Below are 19,167 nucleotides of genomic sequence, written 5' to 3' on the forward strand. Positions count from 1 at the left end.
ACATTAAAATTTACATTTGCTCAGAAAACCCTTTCTCCCCTCACGAGGAAAACTAATAGGATTATAAAAGAAAATATAAAGTCCAGTCACTCAAGAAATATTTACTAAACACCTACTATGTGGCAAGAACTATTTTAGTCATCTGGGATATACTGGTGTAGGAAACACTTTAAACATACCCAAGATATAGTAATTATATATATATAATTGATAAGTAAATTATAAACCATCCTTTTTCCATAGAGTCAGGTCTGCAAGGATTTTTAAAGTAGAACTTATAATGTTGTTAATATTATTCTTAACAATGATAAAAATGTATTTTTAAAATACAGTTGACCCTTGAACAACATGAGTTTGAACTGCAAAGGTCCAATTATATATGGATTTTTTCAATAAATACTATAAATATATTTTCTCTTCCTTACGATTTTCTTAACATTTTCTTTTCTCTAGCTTACTTATATAATATATATACAAAATGTGTTAATCGTTTGTGTTATCAGTAAGGCCAACAGTAAGCTCTTAGTAGTTAGGTTTGGGGGCAGTCAAAATTACATGTGCATATTCGACTTCCTGGGGGGGTTGGTACTCCTAACCCCTGAGTTGTTGGTGAACTGTATATTATTCAAAGCTGTTCAGAAGAAATTCACTTCAGACTAAATCACTAAAGTTTAACTTTTTAAAAAATAACCAAAATGATTTGGAATATAAACAAATCCTGAAACACAAAAACCCTTAAGACTGTTTTATTTGTACCTGAAACAGCAGGTCCTCAACATCACTTAAGATTAGTCAGTCATTGTGGAACAGATTAAGGAACTCCATCATTAGGAGCCGCCATGTAGTCAGAATAAAGAATACCATTTTCTGTAATTATGGTTGTTCATTTCTGGAACAATTGTTATACAAGTTTTCCCGTTCTTTATTCTGAATTGTGCACTGCCAATCACTCAATAGAAAAAATCTCAGACTAGCAAAGGCCAAATTTAGAGAGGGAAATGAAAATCATCCCTTCAGTCTAGGCTAAATGTACTGACTACACAAAGAACTCCATACATCCGAAAGCACACAGATGTCTGCGCTAGTTCCCAGGGCTCAAACAATACCAGTCATTCAATAGCTTTCCTTTTACATAAGCTGATGTGAGAGAGCTCAGTCAGCTCTTCTGAACCACATAACCCAGGATCCTGGAACTCTAATAAAGCCTACATTTTTCTTCAGCACTGTTTTCATGTACTTTCTCTGGAAAGAAAACTTCGTTTTTCTCAAAAAATAAATCAGAAATCATCTCTTCTGTTTGATAAGTGAGATACTCAATCTAAAATTACTTTTCCATTAAAACCATAATCCTTAACACAAATCTAAGATCAACACTGAAAGACTATTTCATAGGCTATATTTTTAAGTGCATGAGTTTAAAATATAATTTTAAATACACTCCATCATGCTCATTACCAAATGCATACTATTTGGCTGCATTCTGTCTGTTTCAATCACATACTTTTAAAAACAGCATAAGACACAAAATAATTTCCCAAAAATTAAAAGAAATTTTAAGAGAAAAACTGGGGGGGGGGCTTAATTTACACACACACTCAGCACTAACCACAGACATCAAAAATATAGTTATTCTTCACTGAACATCCCTTAGAAACTTACATAACATTACTTCCTACCTTCAAAGCAATTACTGATCCTTCCAGTGATAATCTTTATTAGTGGAGTCTTTGGCAAATTCTTGCCTTCAATATTGGTAAGTATCATGGATAAATTAAAGCCAAAGAAACTCTAATGTGCTTTTTAATCATATAGCAAACTTACTTCCTAAGACACTTATCAGACTTGCCACCCAGAAGTAAAGCTCATTAGTTTTAGGGGATAAAATGATAATAATTCATTTACTCATTATTAGATCCTGAATAGTCAAGAGTTGCCTATATATTCAGCTCCCTTGAACATGTACTATCACATAATCATTATCCCATACAGAATTTACCAAATGCTGCTCCAGAATTGTGGTAATCAAGCTATTTTATCCACCTATGTTCCTTAAGAGCTCTTGTGGCCCTCTAATTCCTTTAACACTCTTCCCCTTTCCACGTACATACTACATAATGCAAATAAACATATTTTGAATAAGTTCTCCCCCAAGTTTTATGTCCTTAGAGAGAAAATCCTTAAAGGTATTTCTCCTCTCTTCCCAACAAGAGTACAAAAAGCAGAGCTCTGAACATACTAACCATCTACTAGATGGTTGAGTAAATTTCCATCATCACCCTTACAGTTATGATTGAATTTGTCAAAAAGAAAAAAGAACCATTTATCTTGTCACCAAAATATTATTCCCAATGAACACCAAAACCCTGTGTGTTCTACAAAGCAATAACCTCAGAAACATTTCAACACTACCTGAGACTTACAAACTTTGTTAGCAGAACACAGATTCCATTTCTCAAAAATATGTTACAAGTTCACAACAACCAATTTGTCAATCAGTACAATTTACTGCACATGCAACATCTACAACCTCCTCCTTGGGACACACAACTCTTTTTCTTGCCACTATAATATTTTCTGATGCATTATTAAGAGAGCATCTGACTAGCAGGTATCTTAATGCCTCTTTAAAAAATACATAATTTTTGTTATATAAAGTATATATATGTGTATTTTCCAGAATGCCTCATCCTAAAATTTCACTACATTATTATTGCCCATGTTATCTTTTACAGTCAAACAAATCTTTTTACTTTCTTACAACATGGCATCTTCTTCAACCTTTGTCATCAAATAAGGCCTGATATCAAGACAAAGGAACACAAATGAACCTTTCTTTCATTTTCCCCAAGTTTTATTTTATTATATAATACTAATCCATTCCCTTTTAAAAACAAGTTTTTAAGCATTTTAAAATACTTGAAAGTCAAAGAAAACCAACTATTAAAATAGTTATTTACAGGTTATTTATCTTTAGATTTTAAACAATTATTAGTAATTGATTTCAGGTTCATGTTTAGTTACCTATATTTAGCCATGACAGACTCTGGCATGACAATACATTTAGTAGAGAAATAACAAGGAATGGTATATGGCAGGACTGAAGCATAGTAAAAGAGAAGCATGTGGGGACACAGTTCAAATTTTCTAATGGAACTTACCCACCCACAGGTTTAAGTTTCCCTTCTCATGTGAAAATAAACCTTTATAGCAAATACATGTTTAGCTAACTAGAAATGAATTACTTAACAACTTAATTTTTATTTTTCATTCAATACTGACATTAATACTTAAGAGTTTAATATAAAAGACACTAGTATTACAAAATGATTGTGTATATAAGTTATAAGATGCAGATTTTTTATATCATCTTGAGCTATCAACTACTACTCTTGTTATGTCTTCATTCCTCTTCTCTAACTTCTAATTATCTTCTCATAATTACAAAAAGTAAATACAGAAGAAAAACCAAGAATATATATATATGGTTATACCATAAGTGGTATTAGAAACAAAAAACTATTAACAGAAATACCTTACTTTAAGAAAACAACACAAATTCTCACATTCTACTTGACAAAGCCCAAAGAATATGAAATATGATTTTGATCTTTCTTTTCTCTTGGGGGTGAGAGGTGTCTATGCTAGTGGAGAGAAACCAGGAGGAGGAGATGCAGTATCTTTCATACATTACACAAAACTTACCCACTTGAAGGATCTAAGGCAACAGCTCTCGGTTGATCCAACTCTTGCCAAAATAAAACTTTTCGTAAAGATCCATCTAAATTAGAAACTTCAATCCGATTAGTTTCAGAATCTGTCCAGTATAACTTTTCTCCAAGCCAATCACATGCCAACCCATCGGGTGACAATAATCCGGAAACAACAACATTCTGTACACTCTCAGTTTTGTTAAACTCTGTTCGTTTAATGGCTTCTTCGCTGACATCACTCCAGTATATCAAGCCATGACCAAACACAAAGTCCACTGCAGCTGCATCCTCCAAGCCTCCAACTACAATCGTAGCATTCTCTTTGCCATTTGTAGCATCAACCAATCGTAAGTCCCGTCTGTTTGCATAAAGCAGCAAAGGGGCCGCTAGAACAAAAAAGAAAAATATATAAGTAAATGTAAGGAAATGTATTGGTTCTTACAAACTGAGTTTCAAATCAGCATTAGTGAACAAATACTATCAAAATAAGAGTAAATCTATGGAAGACTGTCTTGAAATCGTTTCACAAATCAAATATTTGATTGTAGCATTTTGAATACAAAAAGTTGCAAGAGAGGAAATTAATTCTACCAGGACAGTCTTTTCTTGTTAAAATATCCGTCAGATAAAATTTAGAAGCTTGGCCATACTAAGAATTGGCAAGGATATGGAGCCAGTACAACACTCACACTCTACTGGGGAAAATGTAAAATGATGCAGTCACTTTGGAAAGTTTGGCAGTTTCTTAAAAGGTTAAACATACAAACTATCATGTGATCCAGCCATATCATGCCAAGGTATTTACTCAAAAGAAATAAAAGCATATTTAAATACCTAGACCAGTACATAAATGTTCAAAGCAGCTTATTTGTAATAACACAAACTGGAATCAACCCAAATGTCATCAACAAACTAATGGATGACTAAATTCTGATATATTAATACAATTAAAAAAATGAATTTGTACATGTAATATTGGTGGATCTCAAAATAATTATGTAGCGTGAAAGAAGGCAGACAAAAAAAGACTATATGATGCATGATCCCATTTATATAAAATTTTAGAAAACTCAAATTAATCTATTATGGCAGAAAGCAAAAGATCGGTGGTTGTCTAGAGGTGGAGGAGAGAGTGAAAAAGAATAGGAGGCAGGGATAATAAATGGACATGAGAAAACTTATGGGTGATAGCTACATTATACTGACTATGATGATGGTTCGAGAGATGTATACATGTCAAAACTTACTAAATTTTATACTTTAAATATGTTCAATTTATACTTTAAGCAAGCAGTTAAATAAACAGTCTGGTAGAGATAGTTCTTAAAAGAACTGTTTTATTCTCTTTTATGTTATTATTAGAATGACCTTTGAATAACACCTAATACCAAAACTAAATATAAAGCCTATCTTCAAGAAATATTTAACTATGTAGAAAGCTGAAGCTATTAGGCCTGAAGTAGTATAAATTCTATGGTTTTGGTTATTTTAAACTATCTGTTCCAAGTTTCAGACATTTACTTTTCTGGTATCAACAGTAATTAATGATCTAGAGTATCACTATCCAACAGACCTTTCTGTGATGACAGAAATGTTCTCTCCACTATGAGATAAAGTAGTCTCTGGCCATATACGGCTATGAAGCACTTAGAAAATGGCTAGTGTGACTAAGAAATTAAACTTTTAGTTTTATTTACTCTTAAGACAAGTGGTCATATAGCACAGGCTAAGATAAAGAACATAAATGAGGTAGCAAAAACAAGACCAGAGTTAGGACGCAATATTCTACATAATATTCTCTCACACTTAAGTTTTGAAGGTTTTAAAATGTGTCATCCAAAGCCAAGATCAGGTACCATTTAAAAGCGACCACTCCCTCTTTTCTAAGAAAATAATTTCAAAAACTAAAGATGCTCAAAAAAGTGACATTTAAGTCAATTTATGGACTGTCTGCCAAACAGTTATGAAGTCTACTATTTTCATCTGTAAGTAAAATAAACATGAACTTCTCTTCTAAGCTTAAATCTAACTTTCTTAGTCAAAAACAAATGACAGCTTTCATTAAAAGCAACTAAGAATCCTTTCTGCTTATTCTGTGTATTTACTGCTGTTATTAGCAAAATCAACTTCCCTCTCAGATTCACTTTTAACTTATTTTGGGCCATCACACATCACACTGATATAATCAGTCCCCATACTGTCTGTCCACTGCATTATCTTATCTCACTGTGGTTTTGATTTGCATTTCCATAAAAGCTAGTGATGTTGAGCATCTTTTCATGTGTCTATTTGTTATCTGTATGTCTTCTTGGGAGAAGTGTCTGTTCAGGTCCTCTGCTCATTTTTTAATTAGATTGTTTTGTTGTTGTTATTGAATTGTATAGTTCTTTGTACATTTTGGATATTAGGTCCTTATCAGAGGCGTTGCTTGCAAATATATTTTCCCATTCAGATGGTTGTCTCTTTACCTTGTTGATGGTTTCTTTTGCTGTGCAGAAGCTTTTTAGTTTGATGTAGTCCCAATCATTTATTTTTGCTTTTACTTCACTTGCCTTTGCAGTCAAATTCATAAAATCCCCTTTAAGTCCAAGGTCCATGAGTTTAGTTCCTATGTTTTCTTCTATGCAATTTATTATTTCAGGTCTTATATTCGGGTATTTAATCCACTTTGAGTTAATTATGGTGTGTGGTGATAGACAATCTAGTTTCATTTTTTTGCAGGCAGCTTTCTAGTTTTCCCAGCACCACTTATTGAAAAGGCATTCCTTTCTCCACTGTGTTTTTGGCATTTTTGTCAAAAATCATTTGTCTATATAAATATGGGTTTACTTCTGGACTCTCGATTCTGTTCCACTGGTCCCTGTGTCCGGTTTTCTGCAAATACCATGTCGTTTTAATTACTGTCACTTTGTAGTATAATTTGAAGTCAGTAAGAGTGATACTTTCAGCCTTGTTCTTTTTTCCTAAGGCTGACTTTGGTGATTCGGCGTCTTTTGTGCTTCCATTCCAATCGGATGATTTTTTTTGCTCTATTTCTTTAAAGAATGCAGATGAGATTTTGATGGGGATTGCATTACATCTGTATAATGCTTTGAGTAATAAGGTCATTTTAACTACATTGATTCTTCCAATCCAAGAACACAAAATATCTTTCCATTTCTGTGTATCTTCAATTTCTTTTAACAGGTTCTTGTAGTTTTCATTATGTAGGTCCTTCACATCTTTCGTTAGATTTATTCCTAGGTATTTTATTCTTTTTATTGCAATTACAAAAGTAATTTTTTTCCAATTATTTTTCTGACAATTCATTATTAGAGTATAGGAACTTTGAACACTGGGATTTTGAACATTGACTTTGTATCCAGAAACTTTACTGTATTTGCTTATTGTTTCGAGTAGTGTTCTTATGGAGTCTTTAGGATTTTCTATATAGAGAATCATGTCATCTGCAAATAATGACAGTCTGACTTCTTAATTTCCTATTTGGATGCCTTTTATATCTTTCTCTTGCCTGACTGCACTTGCTAGGACCTCCAATGTTATTTTGAATAACAGTGGCGATAGTGGACAGCCTTGTCTTGCTCCTAATCTTAGAGAGCAGGTTTTTAGTCTTTCACCATTAAGTATGATGTTGGCTGAGGATTTGTCATATATGGCCTTTATTAAGGTACCTTCCTTCTATACCAATTTTGTTAAGTGTTTTGATCATAAATGGATGCTGTATCTTGTAGAAGACTTTCTCTGCATCTATTGATATATGATCATATGATTCTTATTTTTTAATTTATGTGGTGTATCACATGAACCAATATGCGTATGTTGCACCATCCCTGTGCCTTTGAGATGAAGCCCACTTGAGCGTGGTGTATAATCTTTTTAATATGTTGCTGTATTCAGTTAGCTAGTATCTTATTTAGGATTTTTACATCTGTGTTCATGAGAGATATTGGTCTGTAGTTTTCTTTTTTTGTGTTATCTTTACCAGGTTTTGGCATAAGGGTAATATTGGCCTCATAAAACGAGTTAGGAAGTATTGCCTCCTCTTCAGTGTTTTGGAAGAGTTCGAGAAGAATGAGTATTAAATCTTCTTTGAATTTTTGGTAGAACTCACTGGTAAAGCCATCTGGTCCTGGACTTTTACTTTTTGGTAGGTTTTTTATGATTATTTCAATTTCCATACTGACTTGGTCCATTTAGATTCTCCACTTCTTGATTTAGTCTAGGAAGGTTTTATCTTAGTAATGGTTCATTTCTTCTAGGTTATTAAATTTGGTGTTATATACTTTTTCATAGTATTCTTGTATGATTCTGTGGTGTGTCATCATTTCTTCTCCTTCATCCTTGATTTTGTTTGTGTCCTTTCTCTTTTTTCTTTAGTGAGTCTAGACCAGGATTTGTCAATTTTATTAAACTTCTCAAAGACCCAGCTCTTTGTTGCATTTATTTTTTTCTATTGTGTTTTTTGTTTTCAAATTCATTTAATTCTGCACTAAATTTGGATTATTTCTTTCCTTTTGCTGATTTTAGGCTTCCTTTGTTCTTCCTTTTCTAGTTTTTTAAGATGAAGCATTAAGATGTTTATTTGGGCTCATTCTTATTTTCTGAGATAGGCCTGTAATGATATGAACTTTCCTCTTATGACCACTTTTGCGTGTCCCAAAAGTTTTGATATGTTGTACTATCATTATCATTCGTTTCTATGTATCTCTTGACCTCTTATTCCTTCTCTGACCCATTCTTCAGTAGCATGTTGTTTAATCTCCATGTATTTGTGATTCTTCCCGCTTTCTTCTTAGAGTTGATCTCCAGCTTCGAAGCATTACGATCAGAGAATATGACTGGTATGATTTTGACCCTCTTATATTTGTTGAGGCTATCTCTGTGTCCCAGTAAATGGTCGATCCTTGAGAATGTTCCATGTGCACTAGAGAAGAATGTATAAGCAGCTGTTTTGGGATGAAAGGCTCTGTAAATGTCAATTATGTCCAGCTGGTCTAATGTGTCATTTGAGGATGTTATTTCCTTATTGATTTTCTGTTTGGATGATCTGTCCATATCCAACAGTGGAGTATTTAGGTCCCCTATTATGATAGTGTTTTGGTCTGTTTCTCTCTTTAGTTGTTAGTAATTGCTTTATACATTTCGGGGCTCCCTGAATGGGAGCATAGATATTAATAAGTGTTACGTCTTCTTGGTGCCTGATTCCCTTTATCATTATGAAGTGTCCCTCAGTATCTGTTTTTATCTTTTTTATTTTGAAGTCTATTTTGTCTGATATTAGTACCGCTACTCCCACTTTTCTCTGAATGCCATTTGCTTGAAATGCCATTTTCTACCCTTTCACTTTGAGTCTATATTTGTCTTTGGGGCTGAGATGTGTCTCCTGGAGGCAGCATACAGTTGGGTTTTGTGTTTTGATCCAATGTGCAATTCTGTGCCTTTTTATTGGTGAGTTCAGTCCATTTACATTTAGGGTGATTACTGAAATACAAGGTTTTCCTATAGCCATTTTATCTTTTGTTTTCTGGTAGCTTGCTGTTTCCATTGCTTCCTCGTCCTTGTGTTTCTGGGTTTTTTTTATTTTGGTTGGGTTTTGTGGATTTCCCCTCTGGTCTTTCTTGTTTTATGTTATATACTTGTTTTGAATCTTTGGCATGTATTACTATTATGTATATGTAGAGAATATATATAATATATGTAATATATATATTAGTCCATTTATTTTCTTCTGTGTGTGCCTTCTCTCTATTCCTCTTTGTGGATCTGGATCTGGATCTTTGAATCCTCCCCCTTTTCAGTCATTGTTGTCTCAATCTGTCCCTATGCATGCTGAATGTTCATTACTATCCTGCAACAGCAAATCTCTTCTTATTGTTTAAGCTTATAATGCCTTGTTCTTAATAAGAGTAGCACTCCTCTGCTTCTATCTGCCCTCTAGTCGCCTTACTCATAGTTATGTATTTTTTGTAATGTCACTTTTTATGTATTGTCATTTTGTTTTAGATGAGCTGACCCCTTTCAGTATTTCCTGTAATGCAGGCCTCGTAGTGAAAAATTCCCTCAATTTTTGTATGTCTGGAAAGGTCTTTATTGCTCCTTCATATCTAAAGGAGAGCTTTGCTGGATACATTATTCTTGGCTGGTAGTTCCTTTCATTTGTTAGTTTAACTATTTGATTCCACACCTTTCTGGCTTCTAATATTTGTGCTGAAAAGTCTGACAATAATCTAATGGGTTTTCGTTTATAGGTTACCGTCTTCTTTTCCCTGGCTGCCCTGAGAATTCTCTGCCATTGGTTTTTGATCATTTTAATACAATGTGTCTTGGAGACCTTTTTGAGTTGAGATAATAGTGTTCTGTTGACTTCTTGAATTTTAAGCTCCAGTTCCTTCCTTAGATTTGGGAAATCCTCATCAACTATTTGTCTGAAAATGCTTTCTAATACCTGCTCCTTTTCCTCCCCTTTGAGAATGCCCATCATTCTTATGTTTCCTTTCCTGATGGTATCAGCTAGTTCTTGTATTTCTTTCATTATTTTTCATTCTTCAGTTTCTCTCTTCTTCCTCTTGATTTCTAGATTTCTATCTTCGATATCACTGATCTTTTCCTCCATTTGATCGACTCTATTTCCCAAGCTTGCTATTTCATTTTTCAACTCTTGAAGTGTGTTTTTTATCTCCAGAAGTTCTATTTGGTTCTTTTTGAGGGTTTCAATCTCCTTGCTAAAAACTCATTCTGCTGATCTAGTTGTTTTTCAATTCCTGGAATTGTTGATATGAATTATTTTAGATCTCATTTTTTCTAGAAGTACCATCTTGAATTCTGTCATTTAAGTCACATATTTCTGTCTTTATTTTCTGGAGATTTTTCTCTTTCTGAGCTGCCTTGTCGCCTTGGTTGTTCATGGTGTTTAATGGAAATTTCTCCGCCCGGGCATTAATGAAAGTGGATTCTACTTTTTTCCCAGAAAGATTTATTATATAAAGGTCTCTCTTTAGCCTGTTGCTAAAAAGGCATTTTTCTTTTGGTTTCCAGTAGGTGGCGTCTAAGTCTCTTGGATCCCTGCTTTACTATAAAGTCTTAACAGTGCCTTCTTTTTCTTAAACATTCAATCACACTCGCTACCCTCAGTCTAAGTTCATGTCAGTTTTAGTGACAGTTTCGGCAGCATTTGCTCAGATTCCCCCGGGGCTCCGCAGTGTTGGGTCTTGGAAGCTATGAGGGGAGGTGCCATCTGGGTTGGGGGATGGGAGCTGTGGCTCAGCCTCACGTTTTTGCACCCACAGCTGGTAACAATCAACTGTTGCTTCTCTGCCATCCCCACTTCTCTGCTTTCTGCCCTGATCACTGGGCACTGCTACTGTGTGGAGCTCACAGCTCATTCAGGCAGGGCATTCGGAAAACCCATGGCACCTTCTCCCCTCCCCGTCCTCCTGCAGGGAGCTCCAGCTCCGAGAGGCAACTTCTTTGTTTCTCCCAGTCTACCACAGGACTCCCATGGTTCTGACCTGTGGTAGCTCTTATTCGCATATCCCTCGCTCAAACATGCTTGTGTGCAGGTTGAGTGTTTTTTGTTGAGTTTTATATGTTCGGTTTCTTATTGTTTCAAGGGGAGATATCCAAGGACATCTCTCACTCCGCTATGTTTCTGACATCACTTCAATTCTCATTTTTAACCTTTCAGCACTCAATATGGATATGTTGGCCACACCCCTCCCTATGTAGAAAATTTTCCTTACGCTATACTGTTATTCTTGTTTTACTGGTCATACTTTGTCTCTTAGTTTCAAATCTTCCTCCTATTTCCCAAATATAGATATCTCCAAGATTCTCTGTTGTTACCCAAATAAGAGAATATAGAAAATTATTCATGTTTGCCAGGTCAACAAGCAACTCCATTCAACTCCATTTCAAATCATCATCTCCAGACTAACCTTCAGTTCTGCACCTATAACTTCCTGTTGGCTATCTCTTCCTGCCATTAAATTAATCTCCTCCCCACACCAAAAAAAACAAAAAACAAAAAAACCTTCAAGTCAATGATACCACAATTTTCCTCATCTTACTGCTCTGCCTTGGAGCAGTTTTTAACACCTCCCTTTTCCCCCAGTCTGCCAATTACTGTCTCGTTGATTCTTCTTTAGCATGTCCTTAAGTCTGCCTCTTCTTTTCCATTTTTAGAATCACTATCCTATTCTTGACCTTCATGACCTTACCCCTAAACTACCCTAATAAATTGACCTCAAAATTTTCCTTTCCCTTTTCTACTTCTAACAGTTCTACTTTATCCAACTCAGAAAGCTTTCTGATTTCCTTTACTTAAAAAGCCTCAATAGGCCTCTACCAGGTGACCTGTAGCTATGACTCTACCTATTATAGTCTCTGCATCACACAAACTGGTTCTGAACACATCAACTGTGAGCATATCATATTCCATCATCACCGTGTATTCATTTTCCTGTCCACTCCATACCTTTCTCTCATTATACCAGCAATCAACTTCTTCAAGGCCAGATTCAAATTTTATCTATTCCATGAATCTTTCCAATCTTTCCTCAGCTTTACTTCTTTGAGCCATTAGGGTCTTTACTTTTGCATTAGCATTTTTAAAAGTATATTTCCTACTTCAACTAGGATCTCCACCCCTCGGGAACAGAAGCCATATCTTATAAATAATTTTATCCCCAATCCCTAGCACAGTTCACTGCACAACAGTAATATGGTAATATTTAAAAGAAATTTTCCAGAACCTGATCTAAAAATACATTTTTAATAAACCCAAAAGGATTTTACACTAAGTACTGGCCAAGTGCTCACAAATGCCCATCACTTACCCATTGAATTGGCTTGACCAAAGTTTAATCAGGCTTCTCTCTTTCGCACAGACCTCTAAACTCTGGTTAGCTCTAAGCTTAAGCAAACCAATGAAGAATTGTTAATCCTTTTAAGGACTCATTCTGAGCATCAGCTGACCGCAGAAAAAGACATCTCCTGTTAAAATGTCCTTATCATGTCATCATGCTTATCCCACTCTCCCACAAAGTTCCTGCTGTCACTGTTCACTTCTACTAAAGAGAAAAACCTCTTATGATTTTGAAATACCTGCATTACCTTGTGATCAGAGATTTCGCCTTATTGTGATTGACTTTTCAAATAAAGTCTGTCCCTGCCTAAGGATTTATTTTTATTTGCTATTGGTATGGTAACATGACGAAGATTGTACTTCACCTAAGTACCCATCTCCACCTCAATAATGACACTTTGTAAGTGATTTAAACTCCTTTCCTGTTCAGAGATTCAGAGATATTTCCTTGAGTTCGACTCTCGAAACAGTGCTCCAGACATTTGTCTGGGGCAATATGGTAGTTACTTTGATATTTTCAAGGAAATAAATTTTTTCTTTGGCTCTTTGAGTAAAGAATCACATCCTAATTCTTGAGCGGAAACATTCTCAGCAATTCCTAAGAACTCTTCTATTTTCCCTTGACTCCTCACAAGAAAATACTCTTTCCCACCTTATGTCTGATTTAATTATCTAATCCCATAGGTAACTCTCTCTTGGGTGCCCTCCCTCTTCTTCTTCCACTGACTGCACGTTTCACTCACTATTACAAACTAATTCCATTCAGTATCTTCAAAAGTGGCAAAATTTTACTAAAGACAATTTAGAATTTCAATGTCCTCCTTAGGAAACTTAGGAGCTCCGCAAACTGACTCACCTAAAACTTCTCCTTTCCCATCACCCTCTTCTCTTCTTCCTTTTTACTACCCATGACCTTCCCTTCAACTCCCTTGAATCCTTAATCCTCCTTTAATACCCTAGTCTCCTTCGTCCCTCTCTATTCACCTATAAGACCTTTCCTTTCCCACTCTAACTCCTCATCTCCCTGTAGTCACTTGAGCTTTAAGGCTCCCTTTTCTCCACTAGGGACTAATGTGGGGCTATGGGACTTGGGGTTAAAAATACAAATTGGAAAGAAGCTGAAACTTTTTTCCACTCAGATGAGCTTCAGAGACACCCAGACAGCCCCTGGTCTCTCTCTGTTCCCTCACCCAAAATTTAGTTCACGACCTCCATTAGATTATAAATCAGGGCAAAGAAAATCTTAAATGTCTCTCCTGCAAATATTGTTGGGGATACTTCAGTTCTTGTAATGCCTGAGCAGAAAAACATAATCACAGTAAAAAATATAAAGTTAAAGGAAGGTTAAGAACTAGCTTTTTTATATAAACCACCAGTGAGTTGTAAATTTCAAGCTATCAGCTCTTTATGTGTCTGTTTGTCTGTCTTCATAAGTATATGTGTATGTATGTTATGTATATAAAATATCTTCTTACCTCCAGATAGTACTACCAATTATAATTTTGGACTATAATATCCCTAATAAGAGTTCTGTTCTGACTTCGAGATCTCATTATAAATTAAATATTCCCAGAATTTCCAGCGATTAAAGAAATTAAACTTCTTATACTTTCAAAAGTATTTTTATAGACACTAACCCAAATGTTTTAAGAATCCAAGTTAACATACGTTTAAGAAAATCTTTGGCAAATAAGACTAGTTCAATAGTGTTGGTTTAATAAAACATCTGTGTCGTTTATCAGCATTAAGTATAACACAAGCATATTTTTATTCTACTTGAATATGTTCTTCCTAGACCTGTAAGGTTTACTGATAGAATAAACTGCATTACAGCTATATTTTTATTTAGCCAAGTTGAATCATAACTCTGATGAATTTTATTTCAACAGTAATTATAAAGCAGCTTAAAGATATCTTTTAGTAACTTAAAACCTTACACTTATGCTAAGTTAATTCATGGATATTTATTAAATATCTAGGTAATTTCAAAGTAAGAGAATACTGAAGCACTCAATAATACACATTTTTTTGCCTCTTATTTTTATGGTACCAAAAAGCTACATATATTTGAGTCTATTAATGGACATTTTCATTTTGCCACATTGAGAAGTTATACTTTCAAGAAGTATGTGGCTATAAATAAGCTGTAAAATGTATACTCATAAGCTCTGCCAGTCTACTACTGGCATGTGATAGTTCACAATTATCCACTTCGTAGTTTTCTCTGTAAAACAATAGTTAATGTAATTATGTTATAATCTTATATGTAAATCAAACTCTTCTAAGAGAAATAGTGAAAGGAACAATGCTATGAGAAGAATGCAGGATGTGTTTTTATTCAGAAAAAACAGTCCTAATGTAAAATGACTAATTGTTCCAGAATGAGAAAGAGGAATATGTAGGACAAAACCTGAATGGATATAGGAAGTTATAAATATTTCATGAAAAGAGAATTGTATTTGTTGTGGTCAAAGCCAGCTAATATTTGATGAGCTGATTTGTAACATTTTCAAAAAGCACTTTAGTATCAGATATTAACCCAATACAAAACCAAAATGGTTTTTTTTTAAATGACAAAATTTTCTTGAGTTATTCGTCTGCTTTTAATAAAGAAGTTATAAAAGGTTTTTCTTTACCTCCTAATTTCCCTAGAAAGAAAAGATTCTGTGTCAGAATTTCCTGTGCTTATGTTGACTTTATCATGTCTTGACTATAGTCACATGCCACATAACAATATTCTGGTCAACAATGGAATGTCTATGATAGTGGCACCATGTAAGATTATAATGAAGCTAAAAAATTCCTGTCATCTAGTGACATCATGGCTACCACAACATCATGATGCAAGCACTGCTTACAAGTTTGTGGTGATGCCGGTGTAAACAAATCTACTGAGCTGCTAGTTGTATAAAAGTATAGCACATACAATTATGTTCAGAACATAATACTACATAATGATAAAAAAACAAGTGTTACTGGCTTATGTATTTACTACACTATACTTTTTATTGTTATTTTAGATTGCACTTAAAAAAAAAAAGTTTGCTGTAAAACTGTATGTTGTTTTATACCAGCAGCACCCTCATACATGTTCACCATGTGTCTTGATTGCATCATTTTCTCTTGTGCTTGATCTAATCTCATGTTGTTTTGTACTGTAACATGTTGTCCAGGCTTGTAGCCTGGGAGCAAGAGGCTATACCATTTAGCCTATGTGTATAGTAGGCTATACAATCTAGGTTTAGTAAGTGCATATTATGATGTTAGTACAATGACAAAATCACATAGCGATGCATTTCTCAGAACGTATCCCTATCATCAAGCTAGCCATTACTATAATTAAATAAACAAAGTCTCACTTTTGATGTCTTTTGCACCTACAACTGTCTGAAATTTCCCAAAATGCTCCGTAAGGGTTTATTTGATCAATTTTATGATTTGCCTGGGAAGCACTATCAATCCAGAAGAGAAGCTTACCTTCCTTAGGTTAAATCTGTATGAGTAAAATGTTAATATGATTATTTCAGAAATTGTTAGTTCCTAGAAATTTCTCAATACTCTCACTGTTCATGATATGTTTCTATTTATCAAGAGTCCTGGTGCTGCTTTGCCTAATATTAGACAACAGTACAGTGTCAGAAGTCATAACTTCAGTTATATTTTTTATATTTTTAATGATTTTTTTTAACTTGGTCGCAATTTGACTTCTTTAATTTGAATACAGTATAGTCTAGATAGCCAGTGGTTCTCAACTGAGAATTCACACCACTTACTTATGGAATTTTATTATACAGATGTTTAAGACTTACTCCAAACATACTCTTCTTTAAAATAAGGTTAATCATTATATTTTGTCTAAAACTTTTGGATTGACTTGATTTTGGTTTGAATGTCACAAAAACGAAACTTCCTTGTCTGCTCATTATTTTTTATAACAAACTCTCATCGGATCTTTTCACTTTTAAAATTATCAGTGATAAATTAATCACTACCATTTTGAGTCTTTTATCATCCACAGATGTTTTTTGGTTTTCTCTGATGATCCTCTGAAAGTGCCTGCATAGCAGCTATAGGCCAGAGTGCTTGTCTTTAACAACAGAAAATGGACTGCAGAGAAAGGACTGTACCAGGTACTCTTGGGCACAAGCTTCTGATGGCATCATTTAAATAACTTAGAGACTATACCAACAGACTGAGTCAGGATTTCCAAAAAGCTAGTGAAGAAGCAGTGGATTAATGAAACTGCTAACCCAAGATCTAGCAGAACAAGAATTAATTACACAGGACAAAATAAACTGATGAAGGATGATTATGGGTTTTGTTTAAAATACGGCTGATTCCTTAATGCCTTGTTTTTTGGATATAAGGAACTCTTTTCTATTAAGCTATCTCTAACTCGTTAACAATGTAAGCAAATCATGCTTTTGTAAATGGAAATATTTGGGTTTTTTCCTCCTTGACTCTTCCATAATTCAAAGATTCTTACTGAGTATTCATATTTTCATGTCATCATAGTTATTTACATATGTTCAGGAAGTGTCTGTCCTCTTAGTTGGAAACACTGGTTATGCAACCAAGAATTTGACTGCAATGCCATATTTGAAAGTGATGCTCATTTAATCAAATATGACCAGACACTTTTAATGAGCTATGATCAACTTTACAGAGCCCATGCTTACAGGTCTCTCAGGAAAACTGAACTGGTACCTGGTACAGAGTTCCCAGCCTTACAGGTGAACTAAGCAAGGTCACTTCTGGACAGAGCCAAAAACCTAGGATATTTTGGAATCCTTGGGAATTCACCCAAATCTACAGGTACTGCAAGTGAAACCTGATGATAAATTCTTGGCATAGCTTCCCTGCCTCAAGAGGCTTTTAAAGGTCCAATCCAATATTCCTTATAAAAACTTCCAGCAAAGCAAATGTCAAAAGGCCTACCTACACCTACATAAATAACCAGGCCAACTCTAATGAGACCAACTTTATAATGACTCTTATTTTATCCCATTATGGACTAAATGTTTGTATCTTCCCCCTCGAACCCCAAAATTCCTATGTTGAAACTCTATCTACCGCCCTCACCTCGTGTGATGGTATTAGGAGGTGGGGCCTTTGGGAGCTATTTAGGATTTGATGAGGTCATGAGGACAGAGTCCTCAATAATGGAATTAGTACCCTTATAAGAGTCAAGACAGGGCTTGCTTCCTCTCTCTGCTCTTTTCTCTGTGAAGACACAAAGAGAGTCAGCAGTCTGCAACCCAGAAGGTTCCTCACCAGAATCTAATATGGCACCCTGATCTTGAACTTCCTGCTTCCAGAACTGTGAGAAATTTTTGTTGTTTATAAACCACCCAGTCGATACTATTTTTGTTATAGCAACTGGAGCTGACTAAAACATATCCCTAATAATGACAAATTTTGTTTTAAACAAAGGGAGACTGACCAAATGCTCACAATTACCCATGACTTATCCAATGACTTGGCTTGACCAAACTTTAGTCAGGCTTCTCTAAACTTTGGCTTGCCCTAAGTTTAAGTAAGTACATGTAGAACTTTCTCTCTTAACAGCTCATTTCAAGTTAACCACAGGAAATAAAAAATTCCAATTAAACTATCCTGATCATGCAATCTGCTCACCTCTACCCGCTTGGCCCACACTCCAACAAAATTCCTGCTAGCCCTGCTTACCCATCTGTATAAAAGAAGTATGTTTGATTCTGAGAATGACTGCAGATCTGGCAGTAAGAGCATTCTTCCTATTGCAATAATCCTTTCGAATAAAGGCTCTCTTTACCTAAATCCAGATTTGCTTTTATTTAACAGTGCTATGACAAACCATCTATTTGCAACCTCCAAAATACACTGACACTTATTTTCCTCTATCAAAAGTGATTGGTATCATTTTCAAAACCATAATAAGGCCCAGGTAAAATTAGGTACAGAAAGCACTGCATATAAAATCACTGTCTAGAACAGCAATCTGGCCTTAAGTTAGTCATTCATCTTTCTCATAAAATAAAGAAGTTGGGCTAGGTAATTTTTAATATGCCTTCCATACTATTAATCTAGATATGAATTTGGTAAAAGGTTTAACTGAGACAGGGCTATTCATAAATCAATACACAGAAATGATATGCTGGTGAACTACCTAGTGTTTCTCCAGCAGAAAATAGGAACTTAGATTTTTTTAAAAGTCTATTTCTATAATTTCAAAATAGAGGTTCCAGAAATAATTTCGCAAGATTCCAAAATTCAAACCCACACTCATTCAAAAGTACTTCATATATCCATACAATGGAATATTATTCAGCCATAAAAGTGAATGAAGTACTGATACATGCCACGATGTGAACCTTAAAAACATTATGCTAAGTGAAATAAGCCAGATACAAAAGGCCACATATGGTATGATTCTATTTATATGAAATGTGCAGAATAGGTAAATCCATAGAGACAGAAAGCAGATTAGTGGTTACCAGAGATTGGGAGGGGAGGGGAAATAGGAAGTGACTGCTAAGGGGCCACTGGGTTTCTTTTTGAGGTGATGAAAATATTCTATACTTAGACAGTGGTAATGGCTGTACAATCCTGTGA

At 34.8% G+C, this 19,167-nt stretch overlaps 1 protein-coding gene across 1 annotated transcript in view; it reads right to left on the bottom strand.

Moving 5' to 3' along the window:
* Positions 1-19,167, bottom strand: part of LRP6 (LDL receptor related protein 6) — a 115,886-nt gene that overhangs the window by 90,708 nt on the left and 6,011 nt on the right. The window contains exon 2 of the mRNA XM_039876367.1: positions 3,703-4,096. Within this exon, the coding sequence (XP_039732301.1) occupies positions 3,703-4,096 (394 nt within the window). The remainder of the gene's footprint in view (positions 1-3,702; positions 4,097-19,167) is intronic.

This window comes from Pteropus medius, unplaced genomic scaffold (assembly GCF_902729225.1).
Source record: "Pteropus medius unplaced genomic scaffold, Ma_sr-lr_union100, whole genome shotgun sequence".
Lineage (NCBI taxonomy): Eukaryota > Metazoa > Chordata > Mammalia > Chiroptera > Pteropodidae > Pteropus > Pteropus medius.